This window comes from Salvelinus alpinus, chromosome 35 (assembly GCF_045679555.1).
Source record: "Salvelinus alpinus chromosome 35, SLU_Salpinus.1, whole genome shotgun sequence".
Lineage (NCBI taxonomy): Eukaryota > Metazoa > Chordata > Actinopteri > Salmoniformes > Salmonidae > Salvelinus > Salvelinus alpinus.
In genome coordinates, this window is record NC_092120.1 from 22,340,208 (window position 1) to 22,359,646 (window position 19,439).

At 41.2% G+C, this 19,439-nt stretch overlaps 1 protein-coding gene across 1 annotated transcript; it reads right to left on the reverse strand.

Moving 5' to 3' along the window:
- Positions 1-4,716: 4,716 nt before the first annotated feature.
- Positions 4,717-11,391, reverse strand: prdm13 (PR domain containing 13). The gene is made up of 4 exons (XM_071383931.1): positions 11,045-11,391; positions 9,426-9,557; positions 9,186-9,306; positions 4,717-6,891 (listed from the first exon to the last, which is right to left on the reverse strand). Exons 1-4 carry the CDS (start codon positions 11,216-11,218, stop codon positions 5,423-5,425), a joined length of 1,896 nt encoding a protein of 631 aa, XP_071240032.1. The 5' UTR covers positions 11,219-11,391; the 3' UTR covers positions 4,717-5,422.
- Between the last annotated feature and the right edge of the window lie 8,048 nt (positions 11,392-19,439).

The window sequence follows — 19,439 nt, forward strand, 5'->3', positions numbered from 1 at the left end:
TGAAAAACAGCTTCTATCTCAAGGCCATCAGACTGTTAAACAGCCACCACTAACATTTAGCGGCCGCTGCCAACATACTGACTCAACTCCAGCCACTTTAAAAATGGGAATTGATGGAAATTATGTAAAAATGTACCACTAGCCACTTTAAGCAATGCCACTTAATACAATGTTTACATACCCTACATTACCCATCTCATATGTATATATACTGTACTCTATATCATCTACTGCATCTTGCCATCTTTATGCAATACATGTACCACTAGCCACTTTAAACTATGCCACTTTATGTTTGCATACCCTACAGTACTCATCTCATATGTATATACCGTACTCTATACCATCTACTGCATCTGCCATGCCGTTCTGTACCACCACTCATTCATATATCTTTATGTACATATTCTTTATCCCTTTACACTTGTGTGTGTGTGTAAGGTAGTAGTGTGGAATTGTTAGGTTAGATTACTGTTGGTTATTACTGCATTGTCGGAACTAGAAGCACAAGCATTTCGCTACACTCGCATTAACATCTGCTAACCATGTGTATGTGACTAATAAAATTTGATTTGATTTGATTTGATTTCTATCTGTCTGACTGTGACTGCCAATAACTTCAGAACGAAGTTCACGAGGCCTACAAATACAAAGTTGCCAAAGTATTTGCAATTGTATTAACAAATGAAGGATAAAATGATGCTTCAAATAAAAACCAAGATGACTGCATTCAAATATACATAGGCTACATGGGCCTATATAGGCTATTTCAATCATATTGAAATCAATTTCATGTTCAATCAATTGAGTTCTATTTTGTGACTAGGTTACTGTCAAATTTTTGGCCTCAATGTGTTTCAGAATGTGTGACAACGTGTGCAATGATGTGCCCGATCTGTGATTCAATACATTATTATTGGGTAGGCATAACCAATCAATCAGTCAATCAAATGTATTTATAGAGCCCTTTTTAAATCAGTTGTTGACACAAAGTGCTCATACAGAAACCGGGCCTAAAACCTCAGAGAGCAAACAACCCTGATGTAGAAGCACGGCGGCTAGGAAAAACTCCCTAGAAAGGCTGGAACCTTGGAAGAAACCTAGAGAGGAACCAGGCTCTGAGGGGTGGCCAGTCCTCTTCTGGCTGTGCCTGGTGGAGATTATAAGAGTACATGGCCTTTAAAGAGAGATTGTTCTTCAAGATGTTCAAATGTTCATAGATGACCAGCAGGGTCAAAAATAATCACAATGGTTATAGTGGGTGCAACAGGTCAGCTCCTCAGGAGTAAATGTCAGTTGGCTTTTCATAGCCGAGTCTTTAGAGGATCGAGACAGCAGTTGAACGAGAGAGAGTGGGGGGGGGGGCAAACAGCAAGTCCGGGACAGGGTAGCACGACCGGTGAACAGGTCAGGGTTTCATAACCGCAGGCAGAACCACAGAAACTGGAACAGCAGCACAACCCAATAGTGTGCAACTGCAGCCCGCAATTCAAGGCGTTCCTGCATGTAGGCATTCCCGCATCTGCAGGAACACCCCCCCTCGAGCGTCCCATTGGTTCCTGCATGAATGCCCCACCTCGATCACCCCATTGGTTCCTGCATGAATGCTAGCTAGCGGGAGCGACACAGGTAGACAGTGTCCTTCTCTCCCGCCTGCCGAACACCTGCCCACACCATGTTAAAAGAACTGCGGGAAAACAGTGACCGACAGGCGGGGGAAAAGGACACTGTCTTCAGGTCGCCCCCGCCTCCCGCTAACACAGCAAGTGGGAGGCTGGAGCGACACCATGCGCTAGCTGTCTAGCTAGAGTTGTTACCGACATCGTTACCGACACTTGCACAGCAGGCGGGAGGCTGGGGTGAAATTGTGTGTTAGCTAACTAGCTAGCTTGATGGTTAGGGACACCCTGTCTAGCTAACATGCTAGTTAGCTAGCACACAGTGTCGCCTACTGTGTACCGGACTAGCTGAATAAGCTAGCACAGTGTCCTTCGCTCTCTCCTGCCGAACACCTGCCCTTGCCGTCGTTAACAGAACTGCGGGAAAACAGTGCCGACAGGCAGGGACGAAGGACACTGTCTACCGGTGTACAGCTAGCTAGCTACCATTATTGCCACCGCCCCTTCTTCTGTGGGGTTTATCATCGGCTGGCATCCAACACGATTGTGCATTAACACCACCTACTGTACTGGAGTGCCTCCACCTGTCCTAGCTTAAAAAATTGCCAATAGAAGCATACATTCCTGTAGATGCAGGAATGTTCACATGCAGGAACACCTTCTAGCACTGCCAGCAGTCATCAGGCCAGGTAGTCCTAAAGCATGGACCTCTGGGAGGGGAGAGAGAGAGGGAGATTTAGAGGGAGCATGCATAAGATAACACAGGACACCAGATGAGACAGGAGAATTAGGCCTACACCAGATATGACATAATGATAAGCCGCCTCAATAGCCTATTTGCAGCCATATCAAATCAAATGTATTTATATAACCCTTCTTACATCAGCTGATATCTCAAAGTGCTGTACAGAAACCCAGCCTAAAACCCCAAACAGCAAGCAATGCAGGTGTAGAAGCACGGTGGCTAGGAAAAACTCCCTAGAAAGGCCAAAACCTAGGAAGAAACCTAGAGAGGAACCAGGCTATGGGGGGGGGGGGGGGGGGGCAGTCCTCGTCTGCCTGTGCCAAGTGGAGATTATAACAGGACATGGCCAAGATGTTCAAATGTTCAAAAAACGACCAGCATGGTCAAATAATAGTAATCACAGTGGTTGTCGAGGGTGCAACAGGTCAGCACGACCAGGTGGACTGGGGACAGCAAGGAGTCATCATGCCAGGTAGTGCTGAGGCACGGTCCTAGGGCTCAGGTCCTCCGAAAGAGAGAAAAAGAGAAAGAGAGAATTAGAGAGAGCATACTTAAATTCACATAGGACACCGGATAAGACAGGAGAAGTACTCCAGATATAACAGACTGACCCTAGCCCCTGACACATAAACTACTATAGCATAAATACTGGAGGCTGAGACAGGAGGGGTCAGGAGACACTGTGGCCCCATCCGATGATACCCCCGGACAGGGCCAAACAGGCAGGATATAACCCCACCCACTTTGCCAAAGCACAGATATTTTCAACCACCAACTTACCATCCTGAGACAAGGCCGAGTATAGCCCACAAAGATCTCCGCCACTGCACAACCCAAGGAGGGGGACGCCAACCCAGACAGGAGGACCACGTCAGTGACTCAACCCACTCAAGTGACGCACCCATCCTAGGGACGGCATGGAAGAGCACCAGTAGGCCAGCCATAGGTGGTAATATCTCTCTAGGAACTGATCCGTCGTCAGTATTGTGGAATAATTATAAGGTTTTAATGGAGAAAGCTGATCTGAGAACAGCGCTGCTTTTCTTTCGATTCTATCAGTATCAACACATGGTCTAGCGACGCGATTGGCAAACGTTCTCTCTGCATGGTTGTTTGGGAAACGCGCTTAAAAGTTGTCTGGAAATAGTTATGTATCTGGTACGATCATCATAATGCTTAAGTTACAACGCAACTGGGAAACGAGACCCAAAGCCCTTTCGCAAAGGAAAAAGTAGACAACGGGAGTCGTTAAAAACTTTTGTTTCAAACTGGGAAAACCGCTGTTTTTTTAATTGATTTTTTAAATGGGTGTTATTCACTTTATACTGTTTTAGAACTATCTGAGTCTCAAATGCATCGATATTTTTGTTCTACCCCTTTTCTGGATCTCACCTTTTACCCAAATAAACGTATTTTGCCCTTTTAAATGTTATTTTTACGACAGGCCATAAATCTGACCTGCTGTTATTTTAAGATTATATCTGCTCTTTCCACGGAACAAGACACCTTCCTGAAACTGCACTTTTACGCACAATGTAGGAAGGAAGCATTTTCACTGCACGGTTAAAACTGTTCGTTATCTCTATCAGGAGAATGTGACTTTATTTCGTGACTAGTATATGTTGTCGAAGGTTTAGCTCTCTATCAAGATTGAGGTTGATTTCATTTCCAGCCAGGCATTTCAGCACAAATTCGTATGAAATTCACGAATGTGTTGGAAACGGACCATGTTTATTTATTTTCTAAATGAAATTCCGATTATTATTATTTTTTTTAAATAAAATGTATCTAGTATTTCGAAGCCTACTTGTTGCAGACCCCACGTTTTTGTTTGTTTTCAATTTACCTGGATTTTGTTGAATCTCTTACTTGTTGGATCAGACAATTGGTTGTAGACCATTTTGATGATGATGATGATATAATATATATAACCTCTTTAGTCAAATGTAATATTGTATGCCTACCGGGTAAGAACCCGGTAGGCATACTTTTTAAACGCCCCAACCCTCGTCGACTAATCAATCATTCTTCTTAATGGCTACACCATGCTCGACAGTGGTGAGATATATTGCGTGTTTACTGTAATGCGCACAGTCAAGCGTTTTGTCCGGGTGCGATAGCGTCCTCAGAGGAATTCAGACACCGCATTTGAAAAACGTCTTCAAACTGAAATAATCTTATCTTTAACTGCACGGGAAATATAGAGACTACATCCTGATAACCCTGTCTACAATGTAGGCTAAAAGTGGAATATCGAATTATTCATTGGTGCACTAACCATGGCAGTTAAAAGTGAGGGGAATTTTTTTCTGTGCATTGACTATATATTTGAATCAAGCAAGTGACAAACAATTTCAAAGTTTTAAATTACATTTATTAAAAAGGAACAACTCAATGAACAAGAGGAAAATATTGTCAATATACAATATCACTTATGAACAACCGTACAACACTTTTTCACTGAACAGTGAAATATCATATTTTTACATTTGTACATGATGCTGTTTAAATCAGATGTTATTTTTTTTACTATAAACAAGATCCTTAAATAATGGATTGTTACTAACTGCTATAAATATTTGCTGAGCCTTTTCAACTTTGCCCTAAAAACAATTAAATGCCCTCGCAAGAAAGTGCAACATTTAAGTAATTGTAATTGAAATGAATGAAAAAAAATAGCAGTAAGTGTTTTACAGTGCAGCAGACCTCTATTTGGGGAACATATTGGCCACCAATTAGCATATACAAAAATAAATTCATTATCATCAGCTGTGATATTATACAATTCTGAAATCATACTGCCTATACTTTGTTCCATCTGAAACAAATAGGACATTGTTGTAAAAGCAAAAGCTGTCATTTGAAAATTGTCTAGTCCTAATCTGATTATTATTATTTTTTAAACAATTACATTTTCAATAGCTTTAAAACATACATAAATAACTTTCGCTCCTTGGGGAAATCATAAATTACACAGAAATATGTACAGGTAACCTGTAACCATTTCACAAAACATTGATCCGTTTTTGCCATAGCCCTATACGTGTCAAAATCTCAATTAATCATCTATTTTACTGGATTCTTGGTCGCTCTGATCATCGGTGAAGCATACGTCAACGTCGCTGTCATTGTCGCTCTTTTGCTCTTGATCCTCGAATATGCCCTCGGTTTTGTCCTCAGCTTTTTTTATTGTTTGTCCAGGGTGCCTTGATTTGACATGACGCTCCAAATCCCTCCGGCGCACCAGCACCTTGCCACAGAACTCGCACCTGTACGGGGTGTTCCCCTCCGCGTGGAGACGGATGTGCTTATTCAGGTTGCTGGGGTCACCGAAGGGCCGAAAACAAACTTTGCACTTCAATGGTTTGTACCCTGTGTGAGTTCTCATGTGAATCTTGAGTCCGTATTTTCGAGAGTACAGTTTACCACAGTAAAGACATAAGTGTCCCTTTTTGGGCTTCCCTGAGCCTGTGTTAGCAGTGGGCAAGGAGTCGAGCCTGGTTCGGTTCTTTTCAACGGCTATTTCAGACAACTGTTGAGTGTGCATTGCTATCTCCCTGTCAATGTTGGTTATTGAACTCAGGTCTTGGTTGAGTGCAGGTGCGCCAAAGTAGGACATTGTCTCCGGGTATTTTAGGAGATTGCTAAAATGGAATTTCAGTGGGTAGTATGGTGAACTATAAAGCAGCTCGCCATTGTACACGGTGAATGGCATGAGGGGGATATTGCAATCTCCATTATATGGCTTGACGCCATCAAACTGAGGCAGAGAAAACCTCTCAAAATGGAATCCAGAGGACATCTGAGAGTAGCGCGAGGGGGACAGTCCAGAGTGCATTCGGCTCTCCACGTGCTTGAAAGCCGATGTCTCCTCAAAATTAGGTATTAACGGAAAACCCCTGATGGCGTTTGCGCACGGGACCACGGGAGATGTAGAATCTAATGGATGGACGCACTTGGAGGGATGGCTTCCGGTCAAAGGTTCATTCAAGGCTCGCGTTGATTTCATGTTCCCCAGGAGTTTGCTGAAGCCTAGTCCATTATGCTTCCCATTAGTTTCCTCTTTGTAGACGTCAGCCGTGGGGACCTTGGATTGGCCCATGGGCTTGAATGCAGAGCGCACGCCTGGGTGGAACCCCATGTTGCTCAACATTGAAGACGTTGCGCCAAGGCCCATGAGATGTCCGTGGTTTCTGGCCGAGGTAACGCTCATGTCAAGTGCTCTGTCCTGCTCCTCAGAGCTGGGTTTCTTTGATACGCCAACTTTGTTGAGGAAAGGTGAGGACGACACAGTCCGTCTGACAGAGTCTGAGATGGAGGTGTTGTGGCCGTTCCTGGGCGAGGCGGAGGTGTAGGGAATGTCCCCGGATTTGGGTGACCTGCTGAAGCTGTCTGTGCTCCTGGCCTGCTCGCTGTTCACAAAGCTCCGCCCGTTGCTCAGAGCGCAGTGGAAATGGACGTGGGCCTTGAGTGTGTTGGGATATTTAAATATTCTCCAGCAGTACCAGCAAATGTAGCGTTCTTCACCTGTAGAGAAGCAGAGAGACATGAGTTAATATCGATGGGTCTCCATACTCCTGAATCTCCCCTCTTCTGTCAATAAAGCACTTTCAATCTTGAACATTTGTGTTACTACACATTTCTATCTATTGCTTTGTGAGTGTAGAAGCCTATTATCGGGTGCTTTATGACTGATGTGCCATCTGCAGATGCTCCCAGTGGCCTATTAGAGTAACCTCAAACGGTACTGTTATTTTGTGCCACATGCACGCACATCTTTACCGTTTCTTATTTAAATGTTTTGGGTAAATCCCTTGAGATGAATCTACTCGTTTCCAATGGGATTCATGTTTTGAATAGGCGACAGAGTATATTAACCCTATCCACCTCATCAAACGTGAGCAATGACACAAGTTGAACAATGGGAGGTCAATTATATAGATGTAATGATTTTGTAATCCTTATAGGGCTGTTGTTTATCATCGCCATCAAAAGAGCAAACGCCCCGTCCAATCTGTCGCTCCGAAACCAATACGTTGAATAGGGGGACTTTCTCTGTGCTCTTTCCCGTAGAAGTGACAGCAGCTGTTGCTTGAAATCGCAAATCGCCATAGACAATAAGGCTGGCCCATCTGTTAACGCCAAATAATAGGACGCGTATGTCAAGGAGCGCCCCGGTGTATTGGACGGAGAGCAGCAGAAAGTGCTTCGCCACAAATCAGGGCAATAAACATCCCGCATAAAAGTTAGCATTCATTAGGCAACAATACCGTATGTAGCAAGCTAATTTACCGTAAAGCACCTTTTTTTGAATTCATTTGCTTTTGAGTACATGAATATTAATGAGGCGATGACATTTGTTAACCTCTGTCCCCCTATGAATTACTATCGTCTGCTTTGATGATTGTTAAAACACGCCTATCCCTGCTTTTAAATTGCGGGTTTATTCCATGTGCCTGTCACTGTAATTAGTGTAACAGTCGAATATAATTTTGGTAGGCTATATCTTGAAAATGATTGTCAGGCCCTCCATTTATCATGCCCAATTCATCTCAGACAGAGTAATTACTCTTAGAAAAAAATATTATTGATAGATCCAAATAGGGTTCTATTGCTTGCTTCATATATGGCACCCCTAAAGGTTCTATATAGAATCCTTTAAGGGTGCCATATATGCAGCAACCATGAAACCCTTTTTCGTTCTATCCAAAACCTTTTTTTTCTAAGAGTACATTTTAACTTTTTAATGTAGATCGGTATTGGTATTTGGTATTTTATTAGGATCCCCATTATCTGTTGCAAAAGCAGCAGGTACTCTTCCTGGGGTTCACACAAAACATGACACATAATACAGAATGAAATCGCAAATCTGTGAAAGAATTTAGACTAGGCATTATAATTTAATCTAAACACAGTTATCGGATTTTGCTGAGTAGGCGGTATCCGTTAGGTGTAATCTGATTAAAACCGGAATATTTTGCTGGTGACCATATGATTAGGCTATAATTCGACAAGCCTACAAGCCCATGGCATCGACGCCACTGTTTGAATATCCAGATAATATTTTTTTGGGGGGAAAGTTATTATTATTATTATTGTTATTTTCTGTTTATTACACGAGCACAACTAAGCTTAGTAGGTGGTGGTTAGGCCTGTTGCTGGCTGTTTTACACATTTAAATGTTATTATTGAATTGTTTACAATGAAATTCTATCAAGCCTATTTAGTTAACAAGACCATTTAACTTTTTCATGTAAATAAAACCATCAAATTAACCCGGAATCGAAATGTATGCCCTGGGGATGCACATTTGTCAACCGTGAAAATATAGGCCTACAACCTTTCCACCGAAATTGATTATAATAGCTGGACGCCAAGGTTTGGACAGTCACTTAACTGTGCAATGGTGGAACTCACAAAATGTCAATGCCAGTAAGCAGCATCATCAGGTCTATACTGTAGTCTAATCCATTTCTATTAAAACGTTTGTTTGGACAATAGCACAGTTGTTAGAGCGTTGGGCCAGTAACCGAAAGGTTGCTAGATGGAATCCCCCGAGCTGACAAGGTAAAAATCTGTCGTTCTGCCCCTGAACAAGTCAGTTAGCCCATTGTTCCTAGGCCGTCATTGTAAATAAGAATTTGTTCCTAACTGACTTGCCTGGTTAAATAAAAAAAAAATAATGATACATGTGGATTTCGATCATGCATAAGCGTGTTGAACTAGCCGGCAAAACAAATATCCATGATGTATTTTGGGCTACTTCTTTCATCGTTCTGTATGGTTACATTACAGGGTCATTCTACAGTGTTCTTACCTACCTTTCTCGTCGTGTGTTGGAGTGGCAGTGGTAGGGATGTCGTACCACTGAGCCAGAGTGTTGGAGTACCACACACTCAGCTCCTCGCCTGCTGGGATCTCCGTCAGCACACGATAGAAAATCTAACGTAAAAGAGCAACGTTAGATACATGCAACTAACTGTTTGAGCTTGAGTTTTTTAAATATTTTTTTATCAAACGACTTGAGCTTTGTGAATTTTCAAATAAAGCACAGTACTGACCTGCCCACCAGGTAGATCTGAGACAGCCTCCAAGTTCTGTTCTTGACTGTTTCTGGCCGCCCGGATACACCCAATCCAGTCTGGCACAGGGCAACCTGATTCATCCACGATTTCCCCCCTCAGCAGCCGAATCTAGATACACCAACATGGATGGTTCAACCTTAGAAATGATGCTACTAAGGCCTAACATTCGATAAAATCACAGCTCGCTAAAAGGCCGGCAGCCGCAGTTTATAATAGTTTATGAATAAATCATAAACAGAGTTTCATATTTGATATTGTGACGTCACTCTTGACTGCAATTGGAGAGAAAAAAAAAAGCTTTGTTTCTTTTCGTATAGGCTTAGCACAGTCAAGGCTTTAGTTTTAGAAATATTGGTTTATTAAATAGTGAATGAATTGTTTGTTGTTATTATGCCCAATGGCTAAATGATAGGCTATAGCCTACCTTGAGGTGTGCCAATGCGTTTAATGCGTCTTTATCCGCTATGTTAACCAGCGGTGATAATTTACCAGGGAGAATGACACATAATTGAGTTGATATGGGAAACGAATTTGAGAAGTGTCAAAGGGTTTCTAAACTGTTCAAGCAAATTAAAGATTGAAGCGTGACATTTGACACGGAGATTGCACCTGATGCATCACATGAAGCCCAGGGCGATGCATTTAGCCGCATCAATCACGAACGACGACAGCAGGGTGTAGGCCTATTCCTATATTTATAATGCAGTTATAATGTAGGGTACTTATCTATTGGTTTGTTAAGGACCATAAACTCACCAATAAACAATTAGCCTGTATAAAAAAAATTATGTTAAATTAATGAATAAACATTAAATGAAAATAGAAATTGCCTCCATTTCTGGTAGTTCCATATTGTATTAATAACAATATGTTGCAGGAATGTTATTTTAGATGTTCTATACATTTCTATAGGCTATATTTGAGCATTTCTTATCCATATTCTTATTCTATACCTCGAGGCTGCGGTCTATGCCTTAGCATCTTTCCATGGCCGGAGTGCATTAAAATTAAATGGTTAATTTGAATAACTTGCCTACTAGCCTGTGAAATTTAAAGTGGACGAGGAAATGAAATCTCACATAGCACCCCAGGTCGCCCTATTAGGGCGGTTAAGTAAAGGCACAGAGTGACATGTCGTCCCACTAATATAACTCAATTATTTCCAACCTGACAGCGCGAACCAATTAATAACCGAAAGCCCAACGAACTTTGACAGGTCTGGTTCAAAATGTTTTTAAAAAGATCACTGTGTCTCCTTTACCTGCCCTGATAATTAAATGTAGGCCATTAAGAAAGAAAATAATGTTTTCGAAATTCATCCATTATTCATATCAGTCTTATACATAAATAATAATATGAGTATTAATATAGGCCTTAAAGTGATAATGATTATAATGGAATGATTTGTCATTCAAATAGGATCATCTTTATTAGAATGCCACTGTAGACAATTTTTTCTTCCGTTAGTTTGTAATTCAATTCGGAAGCCTGCAAAAATCATCCTACAAAAGCAGAATTGTAAAAAAACGAATTTTTGAAGATAGAAAAAATTAGGAATAAATCATATTTAATGCCATAATAAAAACTGTGCTTACCTTTCTCTTGGTTACGACCTCTTTGCGATCAGTAACGTATTTCCCTAGTTTGAAGATGCCCGGCACCGGTCCTATCCGCAGGCCGGCCGGGATGCTGCAGTCTGCAAACACACTGATAGTGGATGCCCGAGTTGCTTGCATGGCTGGCTCTCCGTGCAGTGGTTTGAGAACCATGAAGACCACGCAGTGACTGATTGAGACAAGAAGGAGTCACAGAGATGAGGACAGGCCAATCTCCGCCCGCAAAGTGATGCGGTGGCGTATGTGATCCGGCTTTTCTAATGGAGCAGCAAGGTACCCCCTCGACACATTAACGCGCAAGGGCGAGCAGTATGCGCGCGGTGTGAGAGAGTTTGGCTCTTTCGGCAGCTGTGGGGAGAAAACGGCTGAGATGGTCACATGGAGACTTTCCCTCACCCTTGCACATAATGAATTGCTCCAAAAACGGTCAGGAGACAATGGGCCAGGCGACCTTCCCATCCCCAAAATCCAATTTGTCAAGGGCAGAGAAAAAAGAGTGCAGAATCAAAGGTCTGGAGCTACCATTAATCCTCAGCATGTGGCTTTGTACCCCAGACAGCTCCGATATTTTAACTGACAAATCCACTGTATAATTTCTCCATAAATTCTCCCCTTTTTATTGTTCTTTTACAAACCAGTTTTTGGAAATCAGTCACTACTTTAAATCTACTTGGTTGCGTTATTTTGGGTTTATATACTTCAAAGCTCTTTATTATCTCCGTTTGGCTGCATTGTGTGTCCCCAGTTTAACAAAAGGAGCAGGAATGCTTGGAAGACTTGTTAACTTCTATTGACTCCCGGCGTGTGTCGGGTTGAGATCGGGCAGGTACCAGAACCACCAGGAAAATAGCAACAGCTTTCAAAATAACCACCATCTTATCATTTCACACTTGTGGTTTTTCTTGTCACGAATTCAATCTAGACGTTTTCATTCAGCTGTGACATGGCACAACACAGACCTTCAAAACTTTGAGTTTAAGTTGCCACGGTTTGAGTTTTGATCATTTAAATGTCATCCAATTATTTATTTCAAATAAATCTTATTTTAGGATGATTTAAGTTTTTTTTATTCATCCTTTATTTAAGCAGGGAAGTGACGTTGAGACTGGCATCTCTTTTTCAAGTGAGCCCTGATATTTTAAGAGCATATTTTATATTATACATTATTATATCATAATGTATATGTTATAAAATTCCATTTTGTTTTCTTTTTATTGATACATTCAAATACGAATCAATACATTAGGCAATAAACCATTTCATTTATGCTGTGTTTTTGTTAGGCTACTATTTGTATTAGATTACTGACTATTGGATGCTCAAATCCTCAGAATGAACTTTCAGTGTTTTACGTGGGAAAACTTCACTAGTTCTACTTATAAGCTACAATAGGCCTGCCTGTATTAGAAATAGTAGTACACTAGGCTGAGTAAAGGCCTACTCAGTATTTTGTACAGCCTAAATTCCATAGACGATGGAAAAGTGTATAGGCTATCATTATTAGGCCTACTTCATTTCACGAAGTCAAGTTATGTGATCTCGAAAAAAGCGAAAGAACCCTTCAGTCGCTTTTTTCACCGCAGGTTTTAAAACTGCGATTGATCCCTTGATCATCTGTCGTGGAAGTCTCAACAGAGGGCGAGGTAGTGAGAACAGCAACCTGTGGGCGATAAATTCAGGCCATGAACATGACCTGCCAACCTCTGCCCTGGCGACTCTGGGATGACACTGCGCCATAATTGAGGGGGGGCAGCGATGGGGTCTCTCTCTAGTCCACGTAAAGGTATCCCACTGCTCCACTCTGTAAGGCTTCTCTTCTCCCAGCTTCACGAGTCAACGAGCGTGAACGACACGCGAACAATTTCATCAATAGGCGTATGCAAAGTCCGGCTGTGCGGAGGGTTATTTATTAATGTTGCCATTTGTGACTGGTTCCCATCCACCCGGGAATAACGGATCCGTCCTCCAAATCTCTCACACCAGTCGGGCCGGTTCTCATTCTCATCCTGTGGCTCGACGTCGAAGTTCTCAAAGTGAAATTAATTATTCTCAGAGGGGGAACGGGAGACATTTCCTTTCTGTTTGCAAACCCTCGAAAAGTAAGGGTGAATCCCATTCCAATGCGCGCACTGAAGCACGGTGAACAGTCAAAGGCTCGGTGTCAGAAGTGAAAGCAGTGTTCGAAACAAATGGGATGGAAAATTAAATGAAATTAAATAGCTTGACCGTCGGTATTGTCCTCCTCTTTTTAAAAGACACATTAATTACATGGTCTCAGCTTTACTCGAGAACAGTATTGCGGAGTCAATCACAATATTCCACAAAACCTTACTTACTCTCTTAACGAACTTCGCATCTCTTTAATGATTTTAAATAACGGCCATTGAAGAATTGGAACTTGAGCAGAGGGAGACGTTTTTATAGGAGTTGGCCTGTTTCGCTTTGCCCGGGTCTTCCAGATTAGAGTGCCAGCACTTCAATTTTACAATCCCGTTGTAATGTGGGGTTTTGATTTAACATGTTGGTCCTTAATGAGCCATGAATGTAGAGGGACAACCAGTGTGTAAAACAGCGCGGTTACGGGGACCAATGCCCCACCAGGGAACTCAATTCATGCTCCTTAACTACCCGAGGGTGCCAAGGGTTCAACACACATTCTTCTGGACCGGTTACAATACCATTTCAGTGCCACCGGGCTCCCAGGAAAAATAAGTAGACCATAAACTATGCTCGGGCCTTTTCAAATGACCAAATCATTGTTCCATTTAAACTTAGCCTGGTAGGTCATTTTTTTTCCCATGTATGTGTTGGGTAGAGGTGGTAGCATTGCATTTTACGCACAATGATTGTTCTATTTTGTTATTTAACCTTTATTTAGATTGTCTCTTTGATGCTTATTGCGTTTACTATAGCATTTTCAATGTGATACAGTTGGAAAGTGGGCAAAAGTGCAAAGACAAGACACAGTTTCATACGTCATACCATCATCTGTGTCACATTATTGGCCCCATGTTCGGCTAACTGACATAATGACATTTTGTGAAATATGGTGGCATTCTGATACTTTTCCCTCCCTTCATTTTTTTGTGTAGCATGGACCAGGGGTGTCACGAACCACACAAATCTGAGGGGGCACAATTCAAGTATGTGAGGATAGCTGGGAGGTGGTTCGAAGGGGGTTCAGGCCACGTCCAAGAAGTGGCGAATTTTGCATTTTTCAAACACCTGAAACACATTTTTCCTGCAATCTAGAGCCATAATTATTATGCTTAATTCTTCTTCATATCTAAGCATACCTCTTGAGAAACGAAATACGGTTATCTGCATCTCTGCTCAAATTTGGCTAAAATATTGAAATCTGCTTCACAGCTTTCATTTAACAGCTTTCAATGAACTTTCAATTAATAACTTTTTTATTCAGAACATTTAGTAATTGGTTACTTTTCCAAAGTCTACCAACCTTGGGAAACTATCAGGGCTCGCTACGGCCAACTTCATAAAAGGTGGCTAGTAGTATTACATATATATAAACAGTACCAGTCAAAAGTTTGGACACACCTACTCATTCCAGGGTTTTTCTTTAATTTTACTATTTTTTACATTGTAGAATAATACTGAAGACATCAAACATATGAAATAACACATATGGAATCATGTACAACCAAAAAAGTGCTAAACAAATCAAAATATATTTTATATTTCAGATTCTTCAAAGTAGCCACATTTTGTCTTGATGACAGCTTTGCACACTCTTGGCATTCTCTCAACCAGCTTCCTGAGGAAGTCACCTGGAATGCATTTCAATTAACATGTGTGCCTTGTTATAAGTTAAATAGTGGAATTTCTTTCCTTCTTAATGTGTTTGAGCCAATCAGTTGTGTTGTGACAAGGTAGGGTTGGTATACAGAAGATAGCCCTATTTGGTAAAAGACCAAGTCCATATTATGGCAAGAACAGCTCAAATAAGCAAAGAGAAACAACAGTCCATCATTACTTTAAGACATGAAGGTCAGTCAATGGGAAAAATTTCAAGAACGTTGAAAGTTTCTTCAAGTTCAGTCACAAAAACCATTAAGCACTCCGATGAAACTGGCTCTAGTGAGCACTGCCACAGGAAAGGAACACCCAGAGTTCCCTCTGCTGCAGAGGATAATTTCATCAGAGTTACCAGCCTCATAAATTGCAGCCCAAATAAATGCATCACAGAGTTCAAGTAACAGACACATCTCAACATCAATTGTTCAGAGGAGACTATGGGAATCAGGCCGAATTGCTGCAAAGAAACAACTACTAAAGGACACCAATAATAAGAAGAGACTTGCTTTGGCCAAGAAACACATGCAATGGACATATATTTATTTATTTATTTATTTATTTATGTGTAATGTTTAAACAGGACAAATCTGAGGGGGCACATGCTTCTGTGGCCCCTATGGGCAGGACACCTCTGGCATGGACTATAGCCAGGTCCACTTGGGGAACAAGTGCATTTTCATAAAGAGCATGCTTTAAAGAATGAGCAACGTATTTCCCTTCGTAATTTCACACCTCAGACACAGCCTATGCCTTTTAATGATAATATTACCATAATTATGTTTTTCACTTTTAGGAAATTCCACAGGCTTTATTTAAATTTACTTTGCCATCTAAAACTTGGAAAATGCATGCTGCACAAATGGTGGACCAGCTGCTTTGCAGATAGGGGATGCGGGTGGGACATACTGACTCGTTTGAATAGTAGGCCTAATTATGCTTGTATGGGAGTCTCACCAGATGACATGATTGGGATTTTAACCCAGACTAATATTCAAAATCGCATTAAAGAGTGGCGAAATAAGTGGCAACTGATTCGACGCTGATCATGCGTGCTCTCATTTTTAAACGCCCTTTTTAGAGGGCCGCCCCATTTCAGTATTCAGTCCTCAACAAAGTTAGCGCCGGGTTTTGAACCAAATTTCCCTGACTTTAACTCACTTGTCTCGGTTGAGGAGACCCGGATAATGGGGTGTAAAGTTGTTTGAATTGAGAATTTGTTTCGGTGTACCTTATAAATTCATACCCTTTCTCACTCGACCGCCTCAGAATGAAACTGTCACTCTATTCGATTTTCTCTGCCGTCGAGCGCATTTAGTACGAGCTCTGTTTGTGAAGTTCATTCCTAGGCAAACGTATTCAGGGAGGGCTCGAGATGAACAGTTCGGCGTGTCAGCCGCCCCTAATTGGGATTAAGGCACTTAAAACATTCACAGGTTTCAAAGAAGTCAAACGTTTGTCCTTCCGGCACACTCATAGCTTTATGTTTAGGGTATAGTTATGAAATGTTATGGAATTTTCGAATGTTTTGTGTGGAATAGCTTATAGCCTATGTTGCGCATGCACGTTTTTCGCTGGATGCGTGATGTGTAACGTGTGTCTTAACATTGGCTGCTTATCAAAGGTAGGAGACTAAAGCGCATGAATAAAAAAAAAGTTGCGCTCACTTGCTGCTGTCTGCTAATTTAAAAATAGCACCACTAATTATATTAGGAAAATAGTATGTTTCCGTGTATATATTTTCAGGATTTTCTTATTGAGGAAATAATAAAGGCTCTCAATGAAGGTATAGAGGAAGTCAAAATAAGATATATTCTTGGAATTGTAAATCAACAAGGAACGTGCGTTTCAGTAGCCTACAGATATTATGTTATTATTGTATTCTCATAGGCCTAATTGTTAGTTTAGTTTGCATAGGCCTACGTTTGACTGATTTGACTTAGATGAATTTCTTCATTTATCGTACAGGGCTATTAACATAACGTTTTTATGTTGTGTCCTGTCAAGCGTATAGCCTAAATTAATGAATTAATAGAAAACCCATCGAGTCTATTGTTAAGGCATAATTTGGGGAGAAATATGAGTATCTACAAAAATATAAGTGGGATCTTTATTTTTCCATTCACAATGAGAACGCTCTTCCTTGCTCGAGTAACAACTAGGCTACATTTTGATAAACGTCAATATAGCCTACCTTTGCTCTGTTAAATGGATTAGGTCTACATGGAATATTATCTATTTCAGTAGAACATGCATGTGTCAATATGAAGGATGTAACAAGGCCTAATTTTAGGATACTTCAAGTATTTATTCTACTTCAGAGACATTCGATTAATATCAAAGTGCTTTTGCTTATATTTTTCTATTTTTCAGACATTTCTCAAAGCCGGTCAAATTCAGGGGACTTTATTCCAAGAGCATGATTTATAGGCCTATAACAAAGTTAGTGCAGGGAATTTGCATACGTACAGGCTACTTCAATTGACTAGATTTAGTCTACTTTTTCATTGCCATTCTACACAATAACTGATTGTTAGTGGACTAATATTTATTTGATGCTATTTATGCTGAACAAAACTATAAAGGCAACATGCAACAATTTCAAAGATTTTACTGAGTTTCCGTTCATATAAGGAAATCAGTACATTTAAATAAATTCATTCGTTCCTAATCTATGGATTTCACATGAATGGGAATACAGATATGCATCTATTGGTAACAGAGACCTTTAAAAAAAGGTAGGGGCGTGGATCAGAAAACCAGTCAGTGTCTGGTGTGATCACCATTTGCCTCATGCAGTGCTACACAGCTCCTTCGCATGGAGTTGATCAGGGCTTGTGGAATGGTGTCCCATTCCTCTTCAGTAGCTGTGCGAAGTTGCTGGATATTGGCGGGAACTGGAACACGCTATCATACGCTATCATTATCTTAAACGTCAATCCAGAGCATCTCAAATATGCTCAATGGGTGACATGCCTGGTGAGTATGCAGGCCATGGAAGAACTGGGACATTTTCAGCTTCAAGGAGTTCTGTTCAGATCCTTGCAGCATGTGGCAGTGCATTATCATGGTGAAACATATGAGGTGATGGAGATGGATGAATGGCACGCCATTGCGCCTCAGGATCTCGTCATGGTATCTCTGTGCATTCAAATTGCCATCGATAAAATGCAATTTTGTTCGTTGTCTGTAGCTTATTCCTGCCCAAACCATATCCCCACCACCAATGACATCATCAAACCGCTCTCTCACACGACGCCATTCACGTGGTCTGCGGTTGTGAGGCAGGTTGGATGTACTGCCAAATTCTCTAAAACGACGTTGGCTTATGGTAGAAAAAATAACATTCAAATCTCTGGCAACAGCTCTGGTGGACATTCCTGCAGTCAGCATGCCAAGCACGCTCCCTCAACTTGAGGCATCTGTGGCATTGTGTTGTGTGACAAAACTGCACATTTTTGAGTGGCCTTTTATTGTCCCCAGCACAAGGTGCACCTGTGATATAATCAGCTTCTTGATATGCCACACCTATCAGGTGGATGGATTATCTTGGCAAAGGAGAAATGCTCACTAACAGGTATGTTAACATATTTGTGCACAACATTTTTGAGAAATAAGCTTTTTGTGCGTATGGAAAATGTCTGGGATCATTTATTTCAGGTCATAAATCATGGGACCAACACTTTACACGTCGCGTTTATATTTTTGTTCAGTATGTATGCTGCCTGTTTAATATGTTCGATTTTCAGCAGAAGATGGAATGTGCTTGACAGAACCATGGCTATCTCCCGATTGTGCCTGCGCCACATCAACGCATCTCGACGCAGAGGTCACTCACAGGTGTATGGCTCTTTCTTATGTCTTAATTATATTGATAATACACTGCATCCCATCATATTGATGAAGGCTATTTTTCGCCGTTTTTCTATTTCACAAGTAGTCCTACAAGACCCGAGTCTCCTTTAGGTTGGATGCACATTAAGGAGCGAACAAAATGTAATCTAATGATATGAATCAAGGCCAATCAGAGTCGAGAGAACGTCTGTCTGGCTCTCTTCCTCATTAGAGCGCGGGATTGACAGTTCTAGGTTCAACTATAATCTCCTGTGCGCTTCTACCGAGAAACAACGAGAGAGCGAGAGAGAGTCCTGTATACTGGCTATTAATTGCGCCTGTGTTTCGGGTGGGATGAGCTTGTGGAAATGATGACCCAGGGACATAGGCGGCTATTGATTAATTCGATATATGCCTACATCTATCTCTTGGATGCTCCTGAATCATCCGGATAATTGCTGCATTAAAATGATTTGAGCTGGATTGGAGCCTATAGCCTACACAAAGCCTCCGTTCGTATTTTACAAATGCATTTGCGTTTTAATGTAGGCCCGCAGGTTTTTCTTTGTGCTTGACTACATATTAAGTAACATACCCCCGACTGTGAAATTGTATTTCTAAAAATATAAATACAATTAGACCCTCCCCTAAGTGATCCAAAATTTCTACATCTTTTCGTTCCTGATTTACAAGTCACTACATTCACAAATGGTGTCATAAAATACAT

Coding starts and splice junctions, on each gene's coding strand:
- prdm13 (XM_071383931.1), bottom strand. CDS start 11,218: ATGGTTCTCAAACCACTGCACGGAGAGCCAGCCATGCAAGCAACTCGG. Junction 9,307..9,425: donor CAGATCTACCTGGTGGGCAG/GTCAGTACTGTG, acceptor CTTTTACGTTAG/ATTTTCTATCGTGTGCTGAC. Junction 6,892..9,185: donor TCCAACACACGACGAGAAAG/GTAGGTAAGAAC, acceptor GCTTCTCTACAG/GTGAAGAACGCTACATTTGC.